Source organism: Lissotriton vulgaris, chromosome 9 (genome assembly GCF_964263255.1).
Source record: "Lissotriton vulgaris chromosome 9, aLisVul1.2, whole genome shotgun sequence".
Classification (NCBI taxonomy): domain Eukaryota; kingdom Metazoa; phylum Chordata; class Amphibia; order Caudata; family Salamandridae; genus Lissotriton; species Lissotriton vulgaris.
This window is the reverse complement of record NC_141697.1, coordinates 434,823,700-434,848,071: the sequence shown is the minus strand read 5'-3', so window position 1 is coordinate 434,848,071 and position 24,372 is coordinate 434,823,700. Positions and strand designations below refer to the sequence as shown.

At 42.4% G+C, this 24,372-nt stretch overlaps 1 protein-coding gene across 2 annotated transcripts in view; it reads left to right on the top strand.

The window, feature by feature from the left end:
- Window positions 1-24,372, top strand: part of PPP1R13B (protein phosphatase 1 regulatory subunit 13B) — a 427,185-nt gene that overhangs the window by 151,158 nt on the left and 251,655 nt on the right. For both annotated transcript variants that reach the window (XM_086937879.1, XM_086937878.1), the window contains exon 4: window positions 20,781-20,851. In XM_086937879.1, coding sequence (XP_086794005.1) covers window positions 20,781-20,851 — 71 coding nt within the window. The remainder of the gene's footprint in view (window positions 1-20,780; window positions 20,852-24,372) is intronic.

The window sequence follows — 24,372 nt, the reverse complement described above, 5'->3', positions numbered from 1 at the left end:
CATGTTTTTCTACATTTAGGGGATACCCATCTGTGTGCTTTGGCTTTGAGAAAAAAACTAGTAATTGCCTTTTCTTTGTTGACTAATGTTTCTTTTACTTATTCGTAAAGTCCATTGCAACTTAATTTTAAAGCTTCCTCATTAGTTTTTTTTTTCGTTTTCTTTTTTTTGAGAAGCCCCCATTGTTGAGATAGGCAAACTTAATTGCCTCCATACAACCATACATGTTTCCTGCCTGCAGGAACTTGTACATTAAAACAATATTGAAACAATGAATCCTTTTAATCCCTCCACTTCCTGTCTGTTTTTTGATATCACAAGCTATTTATTGTGTCCAGTTTTTCTCTGTACTGGGAGGGCGAAATACAATGTCTGTGTCATCGAAGCCTAGGACTTAGATTAATCAAGTTTACCTGTAATCAATCACAACATTGCCCATTTGTCATGCTTCCGCATCTCAGAATTTATCTAATGAGGTTGCATCAAGCTGCTTGAATTTTCTGTTAAAAATGTGTGCATCATGCTATGCTTCAACAAACAAGGTGATTTTAATAAGCTAAGTCAAACATCACTGACTTTTATAATTCATTATCCTAGAATTACAAGAATGTATTTATCATCTAATGTCCATTCTGAGAGCCCATATTTATGCTTTCAGAAGGCGAAATCTCAGTGTTAAAATTCTGAACCCCGACTTTACCACAATTGTTGTAATCTTGATGTGGCCAGAAACTCCTGTCCCTCTTTGGCCCTCCTTATGAGTGGGTGCTCATAAGGAGGGACAAAGAGGGATTGTGAATCTCGTAACAAAAATTGATAGACGGAGCTCTGCACTTATCCAGGGAAGTAATATCTAGGGCAGATGGTTTTAGAAACAGCAGTAGCACAATACCTTGTTGCAAATAAAAATGGGTCGGAATTGGATAGGGTTGTAACCTTCACACTCTTCTGGAAAAAGAACAAATGCCATAACAGTGCTCGTAGCTTATCAATCAATCTAGTAAATATGTGGCTGCTAAATTAAATTCCTTTGCTGACAACAATTGAAGGGGAGGTTCCACAATGGTATCGGGGATTGGAAAACGCCTTTTTCATTGCTAAAGTTCTTTATGAATTTAATAGCCATTACAGCTAGCTGAGAGAACTTTGAATACGTTGATTGCTGCATCTTGCGTCATGATGGTAAAACCAACAATTGGAACTGAGATCCATCCCTCAAAAAGTTGTGGAAGGGGAATGGATCTCAAGACTTTGGGTGCAAATGGCTTTCAGTATGCTATTCTGTGGAAAACTTCAAGTTCAAGTACTTAGTATGTAACTTCAAAGTTGACATCCTAATTGCTGAATTACTATTGCTATCTCCCTTGAACAGCCTCTCCTTTGCACCACACCCTCTCAAGCTGCCAGACAAAAGCCCTGGAGAGCTATCATTGAGAAACAGCACTGTGATGTTTGGAGAAGGAGGACTTAACTGGGAATACCTAATGAAGGTACACCTTCTTGTTGCATCAGGGAAGGCAACCAAGGTTAGCAACGCTGACGTGGAACTCTCAACCTGACTTTTGCACAATTTCATCACTGTTTGTTGCTCCATGCTGAAGAAAAAAAGGTGGTTATACGTAAAGGTTATCTCTTGGCCAATGGAAGAACAGGACATCTACCTTCCATACTGTTCGTACTGTCTCATGTCAAAATAGCAAGACAAGAAGATTCTCTTCATTGGAAATAGGCCCTGCTATTGGCAGACTAAAGTGATAACCAAGCTGACTGTACACTTATACATTATTGATCGCAACTGCTAAAGTTATACAACAAAACTTTCTCCAAGAAAGTCGCCCCAGCGATTGAGAGTTATAATATTAAGGCTCTGAGGGAGCCCTTTATGGTGCGGAGATTTGGGGTGAACCTAATGGTAGCATCCTTTCTCACTCTGAGAATAGGTTCATTAGGCATCTATTTGCGCACCCAAAGACAGCTCCGCTGGTCCCATTCCATCTAGATCTGGCACACAAGAACGTTTCCTGGAAAGTAGAGCTTCGATTCTTATTGTATTGGCACAGGATATGGACTTCATCCTATTGGTGGCTTATAGAGATTTTTTCAACATATACTAGCCCTAACAGGCTTCCAGTATATACCTTGGCGCATGCATATCAGGTCCTTGCTTACAAAGTTGGGGCTGGGCTGTACCAGGAGCCCTCACACCTGGTTCCAAAATGTTACTGAAACTGGCCTATTGGCAGATGGTACAACAGGAAGTTATAGGCAGTAGTACAGGTACTTTGACCTTGGATTTTCTGGAGGTTAAGCTGTTTCCTAGCTATGCATACATGATCGATGAGATCACCCCTACTCTGGCTAGGACACTGTTTCTATAATTTAGGTATCAGCCCCTACCAATTATGACCTTCCGTGACAAGTAGGCAAATGCGAACCATCAGAGAACAGAGTGCACGGCATTCAAGGAGCCTCTTGAAGATGTGTCCCACTTTTTATTTATTTTGTCCTTATAATGTTCAGAGTAGAGAAGGACTACTAACCTTGTGCAAATCGCTGGGTGTTAGGAGTTACCTGGTTGCTAACAGGATCCTTTGATCTGACACCTCTAGGTTGGTGGTATTCACAGTAACAAGATACCTCCAGGCAGCCTGGATATGGAGGGCAAAGTGCATCTGTGCTAAAAAAAGCTAGAAAGCCACAGGAGAGCCTCCAAGGGGGGGCATGGAGTTCTTCAACTGTGCAAAGAAAACCTAGCCGCGGGTTGGTTATAGTGGGTAGGCGTGTGAAATTCATTTAATAATTCTAAACGCTCCTTCTGAAGGAATGTCCTATACAGCAGAATTTTATCTTTTGAACCAAACCCATCATGTATTGTATACTATCGGTTTTAGGTATTTCAGCTATGTTGTAAGCTTTCTCAAACACTGTTTTATCGCAAAATGCTCTATAAATTTTAATCGTACTCTTTTTGTGTGAGAGATTAGATCTATTGCACTATGCACTTTATTTTTCAGTGATGGTCAGTGGATTTGAGTCTCCTTCTACCGGTACAATTTGGGTATCCTGGATGGCATAAAGGACCCACCAGGAGCCAATGTATGGCTTTTTCTTGAGTTTTTTGCCTCTCTGGCACCTTGTTTTAGTATGTAGTTATTCCTTTGAGGACACTCTATTGGATCCATCAAACTATTTGCGCTAAAAGTTGCAATTTGAATTTAGATCCGTTCAATCAATTGCATTGTAGCAAACTGAATTTTGTAATGTATTACGTTTTATGAATGTTTGTGTGCTTTTATGGTTTTTTGAACCGAAATAAAGTTGTTTGATGATAACAAATTAATAGAATATCCTTGGATAAATGTTTAAGTGAATGGAGAATGGAAATATTTGACTCAAGTTAACCACATGCAAATTATCCATGTGGGTGGGCGAGGCAGAGGGACAACTCCGGCTCACAACTTAAAATAAGTTCCATAGCAGCATTAAAAGTTTGTACAGGAGTTTAAAATAAATACATTTTTTAGGTAAAGTGATATGTTTTCAACACGAATTCAATGTAATAAATTGATTTAAATATACACATTTTTTTATATAGTTACTTTTAGAAAAGGTTTTGGTTCAGTGGATACTATTGGATTGACACTATTTTAAAATTGAAGCACAGAGAGACAACTTGTTGTGTATTACTTTCAAACTTCTGCCACAAGCTGAGTGAGCTACAAAAATGAAGGTATTGATGACTGCTTTAGTCATCAACCATCGGCACAGGCCAGTCCGAAATCTGCGTTTATTTTTCATAAGCTCCAATAAACTGCAATACACGCAACTCTGGGTGGTCTACGAAGGTTGGATAGTGCACCATTGTTATACTGGTCTTTGTATTACACACCACCTTAAAGGTAACGGTTTCTGGGGTAAAAAACCCTCTCATCGGAAACCGCTTACAGGAAACCAAGCATAAGAGCATGCCTAGCTTCTGTAAATTCCTTCCGTGAAAGCTAGGTAATTGTCCTGCCAGGATTCAAAAAAGTGCAATACCAAATTTACATCCCACAGTTGAGCATATCCATTGAGGGTGTTTAGTAATCCTAATACCTCCTAATAATTGGCACACCACTGGGTGCTCCCCCACCGGGATTCCATGCTTCATTTCCTATGGAGATCGCTGACCAGACGGAGTTGACCGGCTGGCAGAAGACTGCTCCGGCAAGAAATTCAAAACGTGGACTATATATGTTTATCCAGTATTAGGGGTGTCTTTCATAGATTCACATGCCTGAATCGTTCCCCGTCGTCTGAATGGGAGTTCCCGGTAGCGGGGACTCTCATCCCGACGGCGAGGAATGATTCAGGCATGTGAATCTATGAAAGACACCCCTAATACTGGATAACTGCAGTTACAGGTAAGTAACGCATTTCTTATCCAGTATTAGGGGTGTCTTCCATAGATTCACATGCCTGAATTATTCCCCATTGTCGGGATGGGAGTCCCGCTACCGGGGACTCCCATCCTGAGGACTGGGAATGATTCAGACTTGTGAATCTATGAAAGACACCCCATATACTGGATAACTACAGTTACAGGTAAGTAACACATTTCTTCCACAGGGATCCAAATCCTGTTTCATACAACAAAGGGGCCGTCTGCGTCAAGCTGACTATTCTGCTTAGAAGTGGAATCTGGGCATGCTCATCTGATGAGTATTGCAGCTTGTCTCGAAAGGTTTGGAAAGCCCCAGCATCTCCTGAAATCATCCATGCCATCAAATGGAGCGACACATCCAGAATCAACTGATGCAAGTTGCCCCCTGGGTCCTGCAGCATGTTCTGCCTCTGAGAAAAAAGAATGAGGAGTCCATAGAAAGTCACAGAAGAACTGGAAATCACCCATGCAACCTCCAAACCAGAGTTATCGGGATAATCAACACCTGCTGGCAACTGACTTGAGCCAGCAGCCTGGTAATCATAGACAATGGGGTAAACGCATAGCCCTGTATCCAACTCCAGTCAGTCTTGTAGGAACGCATCATTCGCCAAAGCCAGGGGGGTCCGGTCTCTAACTGAAACACTGCGGTGGTCTAGGCGAGACGCAAACAAGGCCACTTGCCAATTTCCCCTCCTGTTCATTTTCTTTGAACCATATTTTATTGATTTTTTTTAACCACAAACGTATGCCATATGCCGGTAGTACAGTGGATGAACAAGTAGGCTCCAGGATCCGCTTTCCAGCCGAGGGGGAGGGCCTAGTAAATGGAGCGGAGGGCCCCAACGATTCATGATCGAATTAGAGAATTGAATCTAGCTTCCATGCTTTAAAATACGTCAGGTATCTCGACTGTCAATCCACAATGCAGTTGAAATTTCCCTGAAGGTACTCTGCCGGTACTGATATCTTCTTGTCAAGCCAAAAATGACAACATTCTTTGGCAAGCTCTTCCAAACCATCAACATGGTCTCCCCTGAAACAATTGATGTATCAGACTGCTGATACGTTTTCCACCTTCAGCAGGATAGGACACATTACCCTGTCTCTTGTAAGCAAACGCACTGTGAAGGACCCTGCAAGCAGTTCTAAGCAGTTAATGTTAACTCTCCTCCTGCTCCGACCACAAGCCTTCAGTGGAGACTTCTCTGCAATTGGCCACCCAACCTAAGAGGCTGGTATTGGACTTGATAACCATTTCCAGGACATAACTAAAGGTGGCCCTTCCATTCTAAACCATAATGTGGTCTAGCTACCACTGCATCTCCATCTTGGCCTCTGAGGACAGTTTAACCAAGACTGTGTAGGAAACCTCTTCCTGAGATGGGCTGTCTTCAATCTCTAAAAAGCTCTGAAGTGAAGGGGCCCTGGGAAAATGGCTTGCATTGATGATGGCAAGAGGTTGACAATCCTGGACCGGTAACGCAGAGATATGCAGTTCTTCGAAAGGACACGTCTTGACTCTATTCCTATTAGAGAGCATTTCTTGTACGGAAGTTTCAGAGTTTGTTGGACAGACTCTGACCAGCCCCAGAAAACACATCGACTGAGAGGGAGTAAATTCTGACTTCTGCTTGTTGATAAACTCCAAATTTTGCAAGAGTAACTAGGATAGAACCAGATTCTGAAGGAGTACTGACTAATTTTGATGCAACAATAGAACATCGTCCAGGTGTGTAATCAGCCAGATCCCTATGGAATGCAAAACCTCTACCGTCGTCTTCTTGACCTTGGTGAAGCACTAAGGTGTGTAAGAGAGGCCGAACGGGAGTGCAATAAACTTGTACACCTAGCCATTCCATGCAAACTGCAGAAATCTGTCCAACCCACAGTCAAGTCGCCCAGTAAGCGAACCTCTCTCAAAAGGGAAAGATCTTCCACCTTGAAGTGGTGGTGAACCAGCCACTAGTTCTCTTCGATATATTACCAGTTGAAAACATTTAGGTTTTTTTTCTCTATGAGAAACTGCTTGCTGAGAACCCCTTTTGGGTGTAAGACCGAAGGAACAATTGCCCCTTTGAGACAATAGAATCTGCCTCCAGAGAAAAGAGACTTGTACTCCTCGGATAGAAATGTGGGTTTGGGTCTTCTGGCCTTAACAGGGGTGTTGTAGAACCCTATGTGAAACCCTGGTCCAATTTGTAAGATCATAGTGTCTCCTGTTGTATCCCTCCAGTTGTGGTGGAAAAGAGCCAAATGACCCCCTGCCCTTGGTGGGGAAGAATGGGCACTCATTCCCTGAGGATCCTACTGGGGCATTTGCTGCTCCTTTGAAGCCTCCTCTGCCGCGGGCCATAAAAAAAATGTTAAATCGCCGATTATCCTAAAATTGATAGTGGAACTTATGGTTACCATGCAACCTCTGGGAGGCTGGAGAAAATGGGTGCCGGAGGAGCGCCCCCTGCCTCATGTAAAGGAAAGACTCATTTTGTATTAGGAACAAACACTGTGGAAGGAAGACCATTTTTGCCACTGAACCAGGAATAATTTATTAAGTGCTGCGGTTATGTCCACCTCAAAGGACAATTTCTGTGACCATATCCCATTGCTCAAACACATCTTAGTGCATCCATATTTTTTGGGACTGAAGATTACCGTGGCTAAACACAATATTTTTCATCAACCATGCTGAGAAAGGGTTGTTGATTACTGAATGAAATTTGGATAATTCTCCAGGAGCAAGCAAGTTTCTTCTCTGGCAGGGACATAACCACTTCCGTGGAGGAGGGGTTAAAACATTTTCCAGAAACTGATTGCTTTAGGAGTCTTAAGAAACAAGGATCTCAAAATCATTTCTGCCAGTGTGTGCTTTAGTACATCTGATGGACATGAAGTGGGGTGCCTGAAGCATTATTCTTGCCCATTTCTCCAAATAGTTTGTCCGCGTAGTAAAGAGATCAAAAGCGTTTGAGGGCAGGAGGTTATGCCACATTGGGGTCTTCAACTTGGATGGAGTTTCACTTATCAGATTAGTGCCTGTGGATGCTTTTAATCTCATTGATAAAATAGACTCCGGTTTTACACAGCAACTTTGGAAGATTGTTTAAGACAGAAGCTTTATGCTAATGTGTATTAATTATTTTAAAACTACTTCTTGCGCAAATTCTCTTGCATACAGTTCTCCCATGAGTTTTCACTTGGCTGGGGTAATCTACTCTGAATACTTGAAATGCTTTTACTGTCATTTTCTCATCTTTGCAAAGAGACAGTACGACTTCTTTCTGAAAGTGTAAGCTCTGTTTTGCACAGCTTTTATTTTGATGACCTGATTTTATAGGTGAAATTAGGACTATCACGTTGTGGTAGAGTTAGTCTAACTAATCACTAAGATGTTTCTCAAGACTTTTCTAACAGAGGAACAGTTTAGCAGCAGTAGTGGATAGTGAGGTTATCATTTCACATGGCAGTAATATGCTTGGCTATAAAGTGCTTAATGTGAGGTGTTTGAACACGGGCCACAGGGAGAATATTATTGCTAGATGATCTGATGTCCTATTTGGCTGTCCAGCTTTGATTTTTAAAACCACTTTTTATAAAAAATGGTATTGCAATCGCAAATGCTGCACTGTAGATGATAAATTGCCCAGTTAATGAACGTGCTGCAAAAATGTTCCATTTTTTTTTTTAGCTCTTGTTTAAATTTGTGTTAATGATTCTAAAGTTGTATACTGTAGATCTCATTGTAAGATCTAGGTCTTTAATAAAACTTGAACCATATGATCTGACAAAAGTTGAAGGAAATAATCCGCTATAATGAGGTACATATCAATAGGTAAACATTTTTTTAAAGGGTGTCCCTCTCTGAGGGTATAGAGTAAAGCACTGCACACGATCTAAAATACTGACATTTCTGAGCAGTTTGTCTCCTGGAAGCTCTTAGTTGCTTTCTGCTTATTACTATTCCTTAGTGTGAGTTTCTTGTCAGGACACCTCTTGGTTAGCCATGAACTTTGTATACTGGTTTTCATCACTGTTAAAGACAATATCCGAGTGTGCTCTTGGGAGCAGGTAAAGCCTAAAATCACTGCACTTGATACCTCAGCATCCTGTCGCCACAACACTGCCAGACATCCCATTCTCGTGTGCCCTTGAGGTCGAAATGAGCCAGAAAAATGTAGCATTGTTACATTTCCCGAGATGTCTGCTGAACCTAACACGACCGGCTTAACAGGCCACTTGGAGTTTCCCCCCTAAGTCCTCAGATCCACCCGAAAGTAAAATACGGCCCTACCGTGGTTTGTTTGGCTTGGGGTTATTGCTGTCCCTTAGAAGCCTTTGTCTTACACAGTGTTGCTTTACTCTCCAAGTATAAACCCAAGCACTTGTGCCTTACCACAGGCTCAATTCAAAAACGTTGATCAGAGCCCCTCCATCTGTCAATGCTGCTAAGATACGATCATGCCAGACTGCAGTTTGGTTCCACTCATAGGAGTCTGATGGGCCAAATAAAAGATTTGGTGAGTGATTTGTTAATCTTACTCAAGAATAAGAGAGGATCCTAATCTCTGGGAACCGCAGGCCAGGTTGTTACTGATAAAATGCTGAGAGAGTTATTGCCCAGATTGGAATTAGAGCAGAGGTGGCTATGTTTGCAATACTGCATTTTCTCTTTTCGCCCTACACACTTTCATCTAGATGCTGCAGACCAGCTTGCCTGTCTGGGACAGGCCTTCGCTACCCTTAGTTTGTTAACAGGAGTACTGCAGCACACCAGCAGTTGCTGTTGCAGAATGCAAAGCTGTACTGATATGTTCTGCCTACAGCTCCTGTGAGTGCTGGTGTGCAGATTCTTACCTCTATTTGAAATATTGGCTGACCGACAATGACATCTTCTTTACATGAATCACTCCTTCCATTTCCAGACTGGTGAACTTAAACTGTGTATATTCCTTTACAGTCGTATTAACTGTTGCACTACCATATATCTTCCCTCATCCTCTCCCAGCTGATTTACTTAATTACTGAAAAGATGAACACCCAGGTGGGTTTAGACTTTGCTTCTTTTGAGCTGGTGGTGACACTTCCTCAGTCTACTTTGAATTTGACACATTTTGAAATTTTCAGTTGCAGCCTAGTATTTATAAAATAAATGGAGCTGGTGCTTTCCAGTGCCCAAGCTTCACGATGCAGCAAATGCACCTGAATCTTAGAGCTCACTCGTACCTGGAGTCTGATACTTACTTGTTTAGAAGGATTTGCCATGATTGAGCCTGATGACTCTGGCAAACCTAGAGGTGTCATGTACGATGTCGGCGATTTTGCTATTTTTTCACTTAGAATTTAACTGAATGAATTTATGAACAACAAACATCTGTATGAGGAACACTTATTGTAGCTTTGTTTTGATTACATAGCATATTGATTGTGACCTTTCTTGTCCATGGTATCCCTTTTTAACAGAAGCATATCCCATTCTCAATTCCCGTACTCGAACACCTTTAGCAAATCTATTTATCTAATGCCTTTACCCAGGAGAGAAAACAGTTGCATGGCAAATATAGCCACATGGGTTTGGTAATTTTGTGGTTTACTCCTCCAGGTCTAGACCTTGGTTCCTCTAAAATCTTAAATTGAAACAAGAATAGCTTCAACAATTAGAGGCTCACTTATAGATGACTGTTGATCTGCTTTAATCCATGCAGGCCACTTGTGATTTATTACTAATCTTAGCATGTGATTTTGTCATATTCAACTGCTATTGTTTTTTTCTAGTTGCATTCAAGTGTGGTCAGATGCCTAGACAGATGCATAGCTTCTGTTTTTTTATTCTGCTTTTATTTATCTACCAGCTGTGGTTGGTTTCAGACAGATCTATTATTCTTTTCTTACCTATGGGTGGAAATGTGAATTAAAAAAAAAGATTTCAGTCACGCTTTTGGCTAACCCATATAAATGTGAACCGAGAGCATTGCATATCTGAGCTGGTCACTATGTTGCCAGGCTCACCTATAATGTCTTTCCCTTCAACTGACCAGAATGGTGGACATTTATTAATGTTTATTTTTTCAGCCATTATTACTAAACTGCAGTATATAGATTAATTTTATGACTCAGTGTGGTTCCTCGGCATTAGAGTAGATAGGACAGATTGATGACCGAGTTCAGGAAATTCTCCTTGTACCCACTTCACTTCTTCAGGCGCTTCATTTTCAAATGTGGGAATGTTCGTGGTAGTTTAGTGCAGATTATTATGTTAAATACATTATTTATATAGTGCCTCAACCAGCGGTGGATTGAAGATTCCCCAAATTAGAAGACAGATGGTGGCCTAACGAGGGTGAGGACATTTCTGTGGAAGGCTTCTTTGAAGAGGTAGATTTCATGTCTAAAGAGCATTTGACTTTGTAAGTTAAACATACAGATGCATACAGTTAAGCTGCTTCTTTCAAAACTTTAAAATGTATTATGTTAGAAGGATTTGTTATATGGATGTTCTAGATTCCTTTTAGTGATTTATCTCACACATTTTTGGATTCAGTTAGTCCTGAAGCTAGTATAAACCAAGTGAGACTGTGTTAGTATCCAGAATTCAACCCTCTTCTAAGTGGGAATTCAGTAAGATCGTTGGAAGATTGCTTCAATACTATTTGAATATATAATGATGGTGATTTGTGTTTCATGATGCTGCTACGAGAGGACTAGTATTTGTTGCTGAGGCTGAGAATTGTGAAACTATCCATTTGCTCCACATCTGATTCTTTGCAAGGTGTTCTGGCTATTTTCTTCTGCTTCTAAACACATTGTCTCGACACTTTCCAAACCATTGGGAGGTGAATAGCATTTTCGGCTGACAAATGACTGTTGATAGCAAAAGCAGGCATGCTGTTTAGTGAAATCCATTTCAGGGGCATGGCTGTAGAAGACCGCTGCGTAAAGGTAATGCACACACAGGTGGTGAAGGTAAAAAAAACATTTTCACCAGTCTATATATATTGTATTGTATTGTATCGGGAATTTATAGAGCGCACTGTGACCCTACGGGTATCCTGGTGCTTGAGCACGTGGGATCAGTTTTCCTAAAGTGTAATGAAGGCTGCAGAAGAAAAGCCCAAACTACACCCTGGGAAAAAGCCAGGTCTTCAGACTCTTTCTAAATAGCAACATGTCTTCTATCAGTCTGAGTTCAGTTGGGAGTTTGTTCCACATCGAGGCTGCTGCAATGCTGAAAGCTCTCCCGCCAGACCTAACTCTTCTGAACCTAGGTACTCTTGCCAGTTTGGCTGAGGAAGAGCGAAGATTGCGCAGGGGGGCATACAATTCAAATCTGCTCTGCAAAGGCCTGGGCCCAATGCCATGCAGAGCTTTGAAAACTAAGCACATTGATTTGAAATGCACACTCTGTGCAACTGGGAGCCAATGGAGCTCAGCCAGGGGCTGGGATGATGAAGACTGGCGAGATCTCATAAGTGCCAGTTTGGCTGCCATAGACTGAATTCTCTGGAGTTTTCCCATCAAATATTTTGAGATTCCAATAGCAAAGCGTTACAGTAATCAGGTGACTGAGAATAATACTCCTTATTATCAGCGGCCTGGTCTGTTTAAGGAGCATTGGGAGAATTCTGCGAAGCACTCTCATTAGAGCAAATCAGTTCCCAACTGTCTGATTTACTTGGGACTCCAGGCTCAATTTGCAATCAAAACGGATTCCAAGGTTATGAACTACCTTTGCCGGGATCAGAGGGGCTGTCACCAGTAGTGGCCAAAACCCCGTTGGTAATGGATATGGAACCTTCCCTACTGAACAGCACAGGATCTCAGTTTTTTCCCCATTAAATTGCAAATAGTTGTTTTGGAGCCAAAGCGCCATATCTTGCATACAGTTGTGAAATTTGTCCAGTGACAGTGCTTGATGGCCTTCCAGAGATAAAATCAGCTGGTTGTCATCAGCATAGTTTACTAAACTGATATTATGTGACTTGATGACAGCCACCAGGGTCCTCGTGTAGATATTAAAGAGAATGGGACTAATCGCAGACCCCATGGTGGTCCTCCCTAAACTTAGATTGATACGGGGGGAGCAACTGCCTGTGCCCTAACTGAAAGATAGGATTGGAACCACCTCAGTGCTAGCCCACTCACACCTACTCTGGCAAGCCTGGCTAGGAGCACCGCATGGTTAACCACATCAAATGCGGCGGACAGGTCCAACAGATTCAGAATGGTAGTTTGTCCCTGTCCGCTCGCATTCGAAGGTCATCCGTTACGGTCACCAGAGTGGCCTCTGTCCCATGTCCTGGGCGAAAACCAAACTGCACATCCTCCAGTTTGTTGTTAGTTTCTAAACACAGAGAAAGTTCTGTACTAACCAGTTTTTCTAAGATGTTCACTGGGTAGGGCAGCAATGAGATAGGCCTGTAGTTCTTAGGGCAGGCTCGATGTAATGAGTCTTTTTTCAGCAGGGGTGTGACCAATGCTCTTTTCCAACATACTGGTACCAATCCACTCTCCAAGGATTGCATACAGATCAACCTGAGTGCCGGAAGAAGTTTTACTCCTAGAGTTTTCCATAATTTGTGAGGTAACTGATCCAACGAGGACCTGAAGACACACTAAGGCCTAATTTAATAAACTCCTCCACTTGTGGTGTATCAAAATGGTCAAGACTATCTGAGGTCTCTAACGCTTCCCATTCTTGTTTCTTGGAAATATGATGATTCCCAGATTTCCCCATCTAAACCTCCTGAGTGAGAACATTGCTAGATTGTAGCCCTTTAATAATTTTGCTTATTTTCTTCTCAAAAACACGGCTAACTCATCGCAGAGATTCTGTGTTGGAGGAATTTCCTTTTTTGTGCAGGTGGGATTAGTGATGTCATTTACTGTTTTGAAAATATTTGTAGCGCTATTTGAGGACTTCAAAATAACATCAGCGAAAATTTCAGCCTTTGCTATGGTTATCTCCTTTTTAGGTCGAAGCCTCCATTGCAGGGCATGGCCCTGCTGGAGGCAAAGACTTATTGTGAGGAGAAGAACTCAGTACGACGTGAAGCCACGCCCCTTTTTTCCATTGGCAAGCCTCTGGAAACGGAGGCCTGCCATTGGAAAAAGCTCCTGTTGAGCAGATTTGTCTGCTCTGGATCCCTCCTCTCGAGGACTCCATGACCTGCCTTACGGTAGCACGACAATATTTTCAGAAATATTGCCTTGGCAACCATGAGGCAGGTCACGGAGTCCTGGAGGGGAGGGATTCGGTAGCTGTTCCCGCCCCCTTTTTTTTTTTTTTTTTTGCTGCGTGCGGTTTTTCTCTCATTGTTGCCTCCTTCTCCTTGCTGGAAGGAGGCATTTGATGGACCCTCCTTGTTCTTAATAGAAATAACAATTACTGAACCAATAGCGATCTGTCCATCGTGCTCGCAGGAATGGCCGCACGCCTGGATTCTGAATTGTAAAATGCAGATTAAGCATAGACTTCTGCAGCAAATGGTTAACTCACTCAGACATATGTGTTTATTATATATTAATATCGACACCGTTAACTATTCGGTAATGACCAGTCAAGATAATACTTCTCTCCGGTAGGGGTTATGCAAACGGTTATTATTAGCAGAGAGCTGCTGCGCACTTGGAATGGAGCTGCAGCGCCGTCTGCAGACCTGCGGGGGTGTTCAGGGAGGGAGTCGCCCCGGCAGCGTTGGCATGGGTTAAGTGCAGTACAAGCACTGAACGTTACCAAGCCTGGACGCAAGATATTGCCAGGCATTTGCGACCCGTGCACTTCAGCGAAAATCCCAGCATGAGGTATCTGCAGAACACGCACTGTGTGATCTCAGCAGTTCGGTCTGCACTCCTTCTCGAGTAGTGAAAAAAGGATTTGAAAACAGTTGTTCCCTCTTGTTATGGAAGTGAGAGCACTCTTTGCGGGTTGCATTCTGTTGTGACCTGAGGAGAAGATGTACTTTATTCTATCCATAGCGCCGTCTGGTTACAATGTAGCCACAGAAATACGGAACGTTTTTTGCACTATTTCCCCTGCCAGACAGTTCAGTGTACACGGTCCGGACTCCTCCAGCTCAGCCGGCGGCGGGTGTCAGAGATGCCTAGCCCTTGTAGTCACTGTGGCTCCTCCGGCAGGTCACCGTGTGCTCCTGCATCGACCGAGCCCCGTCTGAGGTGGGTGTATGACACTTAGTGTCAGGCGTGTTGTGTACTGATTCATACATGTATCGACCCCACTGACGCCGAGGCTGCAGGCATCTACACTTGTAATATGTCTAGCATGGCCACTCGAGTGTACAGAAACCTGCTGTCATCACCGGGACCAACGAGGGTTTAAATGTGTGAATCTGTCTGCATGGAGGCTCCGTGGACGACGATCCTGCGCGGTACAGATGAGAAGCTAGCGCATAGAAGTACACTGAACGGTAACTTTCCAGCCTAGTGTGGGCCGGAGCAGGCACCACCTTGACTTTCGGACATGTGTATGTCATTGTTAAGTTGCTTTAGGCCTCCCGGCTTTTTTAGAGCAAGTGTAAATGTGTGTGCTTTATCTTGCAGTTTGTGTCTTGCGTTATTTAGTGAAGTGGAGCTTTAAAGACAAATTATTTTCAGGGAACACAATTTCCATCAAATGCAGAACATGTGCACGAGACAGACACAACTTGAAATAGAATCTCAGAAACTCAAAGTGCCATGCAAATCTTGGCCTAATGTAGACTGAAATACCATAGGGCACGTTAGCAGTTGGTGTGGGCACGGGAAGTTCAAGTGGACCACCTCTGCGTCCCCGAGGGTGTGTACTCGAAGGCTGCGAGTCCTTGCTCCTTGGACTCGCAGCAACAGTGTTTTTAGTGTCTTCTGTGAGACCTGCGGTGGCATTTTAAGGATGGGACCCATTGTAAACTCAGCAAGAGACTGAGGTTTATTTCAGACAATGTGGGAATACCTTTTTGTTCTAGAATGGCACCATATTCTCTCTAAAGTTGGCATTTGTTTTTTTCTATTCTGCACCCACAGCTCGATACTGGCTCAAGGCACACATGCCAGACCTAGTAATTCTTTGCGAATCGATGGGACAGCAATCAGTAGCTGTTCTCAGATGACCCTCCCTGGGCCTCCACCATTCCTTCTTCAATACAGTTCTGTTATTAACAACATTAGTGTTTGGAAAACTTGCCTCGCCACGAAGATGCCAATTCCCGAAGCCACTTCTTCATCGAAGTAAGCAGTATGGCCGCTCATTCATTGAAGGGCCGATTTTTGAGTCTCTGCCTTAACATTTTTGGCTAATCTTTGCCATGATCCCTTCCCAGGTCGTAATTGGTGGCAATTATATGAGCGTGGTTTACTCGTGGTTCCTGCTCCATCTTCAAATGCACGGTTGCTTGTTTGTGGATAAAGGCTTGGCAAAGTGCTGGTAACTGGCCCCATGTTTCTTCTGCTGTGGAAACCCCTTGGATCGGCTTATTAGTTTAATTTCTATATCGCGTGCATTTTGTAAATGCGAGACAATCCTCGTCGCCAGCTGGAGGTCACTGCCGGTGCTTTTTAAAATAAAACACTGCTCGCCAGATTCATGGGATCGCCCACAGATGCACCAAGGATAGAATGAGTGTTTCAAGCGTGTTATCTTATCTGTGTGCGGGAAGTTAGAAAGTGGTCACGATCTCCCCAAATTTCACTTTAGGGATCTCCATCCGTCGAAGAGACGCTGACATTTTGAAGAGGCTGTGTTGTGTAAAGAGGCTGCGTTGTGTTCTTAACACTTCTGTTTTCAGTGCCCAATTGCTAACCGTGGGATGAGTGCTTGCTTGTCTCTGCCACGGTCCCAACTTCTTGCCCGAGGGCTCATGTAAAATAACTACAGGAGGAAGCCTTCACATTCTTCTGCAGTAATGCAGATAAAGTCTTGGCTCGTCTTCTCCGTTCGCAGTACACTATTCACACTTCTTTAACAGAAATAGCCACTACAAATGACACTCTGTTCCATTATACAACTTGTTGAGGCAGTTGAGAACATTTACTGCGGGGAGGGAGATGTTTAAAAGTTAAAAAGATGCCGTAGTATTTTTGTGTCCAATATACTGCTTTAATTTTTGTCTTTAAAAAAATCTAAAGCAGTGTATCCCTGTTCTGCTCTCAGATTTATATGAGCCTAGTGTAAGTTGAGTTGTCCATATGATCAAGTTGAATGTCCCTATTGAATACAGGACCTGGAAAGTTACTAATTTAGGTATTATGTGTATGTACATTCACACATACTCTTGTGTCCACACATGTTCTGGGCGTTTATCTGGCAGGACAGACTTTTAATTGCATCAGTTTTGTAGCAGCTGAAATTGTATTTGTAATGAACTTTGTTGTTAGAAGATGTGTGGTATAAGATCAGAATGGCCAATTTGCCGGATTTCTTCAGATTTGCTCTTTTAGGTGTGCCGAGTGTAGAGGCCAGTATTTCTCATGAAATATATTGCATGATAGCAATAACGTATCTACTGCATAAGCTTACCTCTACATTGTATGAATAACAATGGGCAACAGTTTGCTCTTACTAATAGTAACGGTTACCTCTGCGGTACTGAATTTAGTTGATTTGTACATTTTCAAGCATCAGGGACCTTCTTTTTCTAATCCCAGGGCTTTAAGAGGGCTGGGTCCTGCCGGTGCTCAACACCAGCAATTCTATAAACAAGCATTAGCATATCCAATAGGTCTCGCCTTTGGGACCTTATAAGTGTTTAATTATCCAGCACAATATCCTTGAAGCAACAACATCAAGTGTTGCATGGCTAAACACTTATAAGGTCCCAAAGGCAAGACCTATTGGCTATGCCAATGCTTGTTATAGGTGGGTATAGTTTATCTCCAATTTTTTTTGTCCCCATCTGTATATGTTTTCCTCCATCCCTGTTCGGCTAGCTTTCATTCCTTTTTCAGATGTTTTAATGTATCATCGTACCAGAAGCAGAAGGCCTGCCCCTTTTTGTAATACTTTTTAGGGGTGCTAACTGGTCAAGTTGTGTGGTAATTTGGTTGCAGAAAATCGAATAATTTTCATCTACCTGTTTGCCTGTATGTACCACTAGCTCCCCCCTGGAGGCAGCAACAGCTAGAGCTTGAAGTTTAGGATCAGAAGTGTGGAATTCCTAAAGCCTGGCGCCCAGAACATATTTTTGGGGGTCAAGGACAACAGGTTTTCATGTGTATTTTTTGAGGCAAGTAGGCCGAACCCTCTGCAGCATTAACCCTTTGGCTACCAGTTTACAGTACCACATTGTTTTTGTCTGTTTTTATTTTTCATTAACAGAGTAGACAGTTACATTTCCATTTTCACAGTACATTCAACACACGTTTCTAATAATCAGCATTAACTGCACATATTTGGTTCCATCACACATGCATCGGTATACATATTAATCACGCTTTGTGTACTAGGCGCTTTGCTTGTGTCCTGGCCAGCGACATGCCTCGATCAGAAGTGGTGGTTGTGTCTAGGGTCACCCCTGTGTATTATCTGCATTGTTTAGTTGCGGAGGCAGGGAGTAATAGTTTACAGTACCACATTATGGATCAGGGACGGGCAATGTCTCCAGATAAGGTGATTTTTGTGCTCATATATTAATGCTATTAGAATTTGTATTTATGATTTGATTAATGCAAAGCCTTTATTAGGGTGAGCGTTCTAAAGAAATGTTGTAAGCTCGGACTGCACTACTGATGGATGTTCCAGTATGAACATGTCTACACACGTTTAGCAGTGTGAGGCTGTGTATAATGCTCCCAGAATGCTCTCTGATTAGATGCAAATACTTGCAGGAGCTTGAAAGCAAGATGGATGATTCTTTGCTTTCAAAATAAAAATTTTCCCCAAAAATGCAATTAGGAAATAAACATTTTTCTAAACTTCTGTAACATTTTATGTACCATTTCTTTGCAGTATTATTTATAAAATGTGTTGCATGGTAATATTTCCCCAAAATATTTCTAATCAGTGTAACCAGTTTCAACAAGCTTATGGGAAACCTAAAAATAAACAAGCATTGACAAAGTCAGGAGGTCTGAAATTGGTGGTCAGCCTTTTGGTTTTGTCAATGTATGTCTTGTTCTGCCATGTTTTTTGTAAAACCTTATTGGCGTGGGAGCTGCCGAGGCCTCACCATTATAACGAGCATTGGCAAAAACCAAAACAAATTTTGGTCTCAAAAAGCACACATTGCCACATTAGTTCCTGGCCTTGAACAAAACTTCTTTGTGTGCCAATATGCTCTTTGTGAAAGAGCAGAATGCTCTCACTCATACTGAAACTAGCCGACAGATAGAGAGATAGAATTTTTTAAAACTAAAAAGGTCATGGTTAACGCCAGCCCAAATTAGGTGTCCAATTATTAAAGAAATCTCAAAAGTGTACCCATGGTATATGTCCTTGCGTTGGTGTAGATTTATGGGTTTCATGAATTCACAAGAATCTACAGTAGTAGGTCAAGAAATTGTAGTCCTAGAAAATATTAGTGAACGGCATTTTAGCACGAGCAAACATGCATGTGTAAATTTGTACGTGTGAAAATCTGTTGTTTGCAAGTTACCTTCTCTCCAACCACTTTTTTCCCAACTTTGAAAGAAGTTTTACATCTGCCATTGTCAGGAGTAAATTTCTAACCTTTCTCGGTATGGGAAAAGATTAGAAAAGAGCTGGTAAAAACTCTTTAAACATGAAAATTAGTCGGTTCTAAAGGGCATTCCAATCCTGGAACTATTGCTTACTGCTACTTTCCGCCCCAGTATGTAGTTCTGCAAAAGGTGGCAAAATGAGGAATTGTTAGTATTCAAACCCTACTATGGTATGAGCCCTGGCATAATCAGAGAGGCTACATCAGAGCTGTTATATAATGAGATTGCTGCTATAATTTGTCACTAAACTACATTGCACGAAAGGGAGAAGTGGATTTTGTTACAGGGCAAGTAGATTTATGAAGCAATCTGTCCCATAGACAAGTAGATATTTTATTAAATTCCACACCCCTGTGGGAGACATGGTCAACATTCCAAAACAGGACCAAGTCGCGTAATAAAAAAAAGTCAGGCCATCTACCTTAAGCAATAATCAGTTCCCCTCTCTATCAAAACTCCAACCCCACAAAAGACAAGGTATGTACAATGTATACATAATTGACCTTATATAAGAAATCCTTTAGAAATATCAAAGTTTTCCGCTTGGACCCAAATCGTTTTGAGCATTGGCAGCGGTGGACAGCTCCTATGACCTCGTCGTCTTGTTGATGTTGCATATCCAGCTTCTTATTGACAATTGTATATTTACCATCAGGCACAACTAACAACTTATTCTTATTCCACATCTTAACATTACTTTGGGGCCGGAATACCTATTCTCGTATTTGCATCTCAACCCTCTTCTCTTCGCACTCACATAATTGTAATCCATATCCAATCACCACAATAACATTTCCAAACAGAACCAACCCAGCCAATATATGATGCAGCCCAGAAACCATAAATAATATAGAATTCCCAACACACTGTTCAAAGAACTGGGCTAGCCCAACAAGTGTCCAACACTTCTGTCTTAACACCTTGGCTGCTAGGTGTTTTCCCCTCCTGTGCTGCAGGCCCCCTCTTTCCCATTGTTCATGACGAGCTCAGCTCGTCATCAGCACAGCTCAACCGTGCATCATGACGAGCTGAGCTCGTCATCAGCATCGAAAGGGTTAAAGAGACAGGAAGCTTTAGAATAGGTTGGTGCTCCTTACAAAGCAGAATATTTTGCCAGGAATACTAGTGAACTGAATGTCGCAATAGCCCAACTATACCAAAGTAGTGGTATGATGGTTTGCCGTAGATCACTACTGCATTGCACTTTCATTAAATATGCAGTTATTAAAAGGTTGTCTATACAGGCAGATTGATTCTTACATTGAGCTATCTCATCACCCCTTTAGAACTTCCATACATTGTACCATATCCCTTTTATTTGGGGGTGGAGGGAGTGGGACCTGGATTGTATTACATGGTGCCTGCATTGTATTACGTAGTGCATTGTGAATTTTTCTGCCTGTCCGAAAGAAACATCAATGTTTCCATCCCGTTTAGAGGTGGGCAAAATGTTGATGGTTCTAGAACACAGTATAGTTAATAGTTGGTAGCAATATTTAATGCTGCTTGTATATTTTGGCCAATCAGAGGGCGGACGCTCATTTTGTGGATGGAAAATTATAAGGGAGATTGCAAAACCAGCATTTCTGAATAGGCATTTGGATCCTCCTTCACTTGTTTAAAATTGTAGGACATTTGCACTTATTTTGTATTTGCGTGAAATTTAATGAGCTTGTTGGAAATTTACTTGTAGGTGTCCGACCGGCTCCAAATCAGAGAAGCGGGACTAGCAGTATCCCAACGGAGAAGAGGATTGAAAATGGGGTATGTCATTAACGTGAAATAAAATAATTGTATGTATACTGACTTGATGGCAAAATGAAGACGAATGGTAGTATTGTTACAGTTACATTTTTTTAATCACAAGTTAAATACCTAAGGGAGAAAATGTATATTTGCTGAACTGCTGTCTCATTCCGTCTATTATCGCTGCAGTCATTATTCGTAATATCCTTTTGCAAATTGTAAATGGAGTGATCGGGTTACTCCGTGTCAGTGCTATGTTCACGGTCGAACTTCACTCTTTATAGTTTTTAGTGTGTGGGTTGCGTTATCGTAAACTGGGGTTATGGGCCTTTTTCCTTGGTTTTCAACCCATAAATGATAAATCGATCCTCTTGCCAACAAATGCTAGCAAGTTGGTAGTAAGTGCCAGCTCCGGAGAATGCACCGTCAATCTAGAAAATAGAAAAAGAATTGAACAAGTGATTTATTTTTTATTCTTTAGACAATAAATGTAACGAATGCTAAAGGTCAGTGTTGTGACAGATAATAATCCTAATCTTATGCGTTGGACACAAGATTTAGTATATTCAAGCAGCTACAAACATTTGTTCTGAATGTTTATTTAGTTTTGTCGTTTAAAACATAAATTTAATCCCCCTTTCTTTCCATTTCCCGCTTTGCAGAATGATTATTTGTGTTTAAGGGAACATATGATTGTTCCAAATTCGGTGCGGTATGTTCTTTAGCAGCAAACAATATCGTTTTTGTTGAAATGAAGCTTAAAAGAGCTACATAACAGCTGCAGCTTTGTTAGATGCGAAGCACAGAAACAGATACAAAAAATGCAACATCAAGGCTGATAAATTGTTGTTTTATTAAAACAGATTTTATTGGAATTTTACAGCACGTACATCGCACAAACGTTAGCGTTTCCCATGAAACAAGTGTGATGACATAGGTTCAGCAGTCATTTTTCATCATACATGGGGAGGTATCCTTTATACACAACTGAAACGTACCCCCCCCCATGATTCTTCTTAACGTCATACACATGCTATAATATAGGGTATTGCCCACTGCAGCACCAGTGAAGTGGATAGCGGTCTAGCGGTTAACGCTGATCTTGTCAGTGTAGGGCAGTGGCTGCTCGCCCCACTGCCATAAAGCAGCAAAAGAAAGGAAAAAAATAGAATTACAGCCTGCCTGGAGAAAATGCCCACCCCTACAGCCCCTGGCTGAGAGCCATGTCATGGCAATCAGACCAATCATAACGCTGCATTTCAGCATTGTGATTGGCTGCAGCGAGCATGAGAGCCCTGGTGCTTCTTGTTTTTCACAAGAAAAAGTAAGAGGACACAGGAGAGGCAGCAGCTGGCTGCCGGGAGGTGTTTATTTTTTATTTTTTAAACCGAATCTTCCCCAGTGCTGCTTTCAGGCAGCAGCTGCAACTGGTGTAGGGACTGCCAGGGGCAGGTAGTGCCGGACGCATTTCTATCAATGTGGTGAGCTTTAATGTGGGGCCGGCACAGGACATCCCACGGGTGTGCCTATTGGAGTATTGGGGTCTGGATCAGTGAAGCTATCCACCAGGGCTTCCCAAGCACAGCTGTGTCTAATGTGCCTATCCCTCGCCCAGCCTCCCTCAGGATCACTCCCTCCTCACACCCCACCCACTTCTCCATTTCTCTCCTCCATGCATGTACTCGAAGCCTCACAGGTGACTTCCAGTTCTTGGTGATTTCTAGTCACCTTGGTTTTGGAAGTGTGGGGCAACCACCCTAGGAGACAATGGCAAGGGGTCTCCTTCTCATTAACATCTACAATCGTACAGGTAATCTCCTCCCAGAAAGTGTGCAGCAAGAAACAGGACAAAAGCATGTGTAAGAGGTTAGCTCCCACAATGTGGGTAGGTTGTATCAGCCGCATGGAAATATCTACCAATTTCTCCGGAGTGAGGCATGCTCTGTGGAAGGCATAATAGTTAATCAATTTAAATCCGGCGTTCCTGGATACCTTCGGTACTCAATCCAGGATGGAGTCCCAACCCTGTTGGTGATGGGAATGTCCAGATCTCTCTCCCACTGTTCCTGCAGCTGCCCAGACGGTCAATGCACATCCTCCTGAATCGCCCTATATAAGCACAAAACGGCTTTAATAGTGCCTGGAGAAAGAGCCTCATAATAGCAGCTTTTAAGTGCCCACGATTCCGAGGAGCCAGTGCTTGCGGATCACCATTGTCATTGCTAAAGGATGACAAATTGTTGTAAAAAGTAATTGTGAAGTCATTATAAGAAGAAACAACTAAGCCTCTATGGGCATTCTGCAAGGAATGAGTGTAGTACCGAAGAGTGATGGCTACCTGCTTTAACACTCCATACTGCCATTCAATAACTAGTTCCAAAAAAGTGAATTAATGACTGGCGGCTGTACATTGAACCAGTTCATGAGTTTTTAGGTAGAGCCTGGGCTGCGAATGCGCTGCTCTGCAAGGCATGCTGTATTGTGGTATGGACTTGAAGCTCCGCCCACTGTCTGCCCTTATTTTTTATTGGCTTGTGTGATTGTCCTTTGGAAACTCTAGCTTTTCATTGGTCAAAAGGCTTAGTAGTCCCTCCTTTAAACCGCCTTGTCTCAATTTGTAACCTCCCATGACGACACTCCCTGTTACATGTGTTGTTACTCAGTAGGCTTTAATTACAGCTTCCTCGCACTATTTTGCTAAATGGATTTCTGCCCTGCTGTTGCAGGCAGGACAAGCTCACTCGCAACACTTTTTTTGAGTTTTAATTTTAAAATGACAGCTGTGCCTCTTTCTTTAGACACCGCTCGTGTGAAGAACTGGGTGCGGCCGACATTCTCTTGTATGCGCATCATGGGGCGCTTTTACAAAAAAAAGCATTTCTTTGTCAACTTGACAAACAAATGCTATTTTTGTGTGCCCTTTCAAAAAAGGGAAACGCCCTGTGAGCCTGCAAAAAGGAAAGACAATGAAAGGAAAACATTACTGGGCTCTCCCCGGCTCAGCAGGGGAGCCGATAGTATAATATTCACTATACTACGGAAACTTGCCCCACAATGCTTTGCTGGGCCCTTTAGTCAAACTAATTTTTGCCCATACCTCAGCCTGTGGTGGTCCTAGTACAATGGGACCACCACAAAATCATTCAGCACGGAATGCTTTTCCTTTCTAGGTTATCATCTGGGTCCCCATCTTAAGTTGGGGAGACCCCAAAATAATCACCATTCCCAATGTAGGATGATTTATAAATCCACTCTTCCATAGTTGGAGTGAATGCTCTGCAGCTGGCAGGATGTGTTAAATGTAGTTTCCCCCCTTTCTTTAGAGAAGCCAAGTCTAAAGAAAGGTACGCGGCCGCTAATAAAGTGAAACTGTGGCATGGGGCACTCATACAAATAAAATGCCTGTTTGTCAGCTTTCACTTTAATTGCGGCTGTGCCCGTTTCTTTAGACAAGCCAGGTCTAAAGAAAGGGGCTCTGCCGCCATTAACGTGAAAACGTGCCATGGAGCGATTTTACAGAAATTGCATTTGCAATGTAT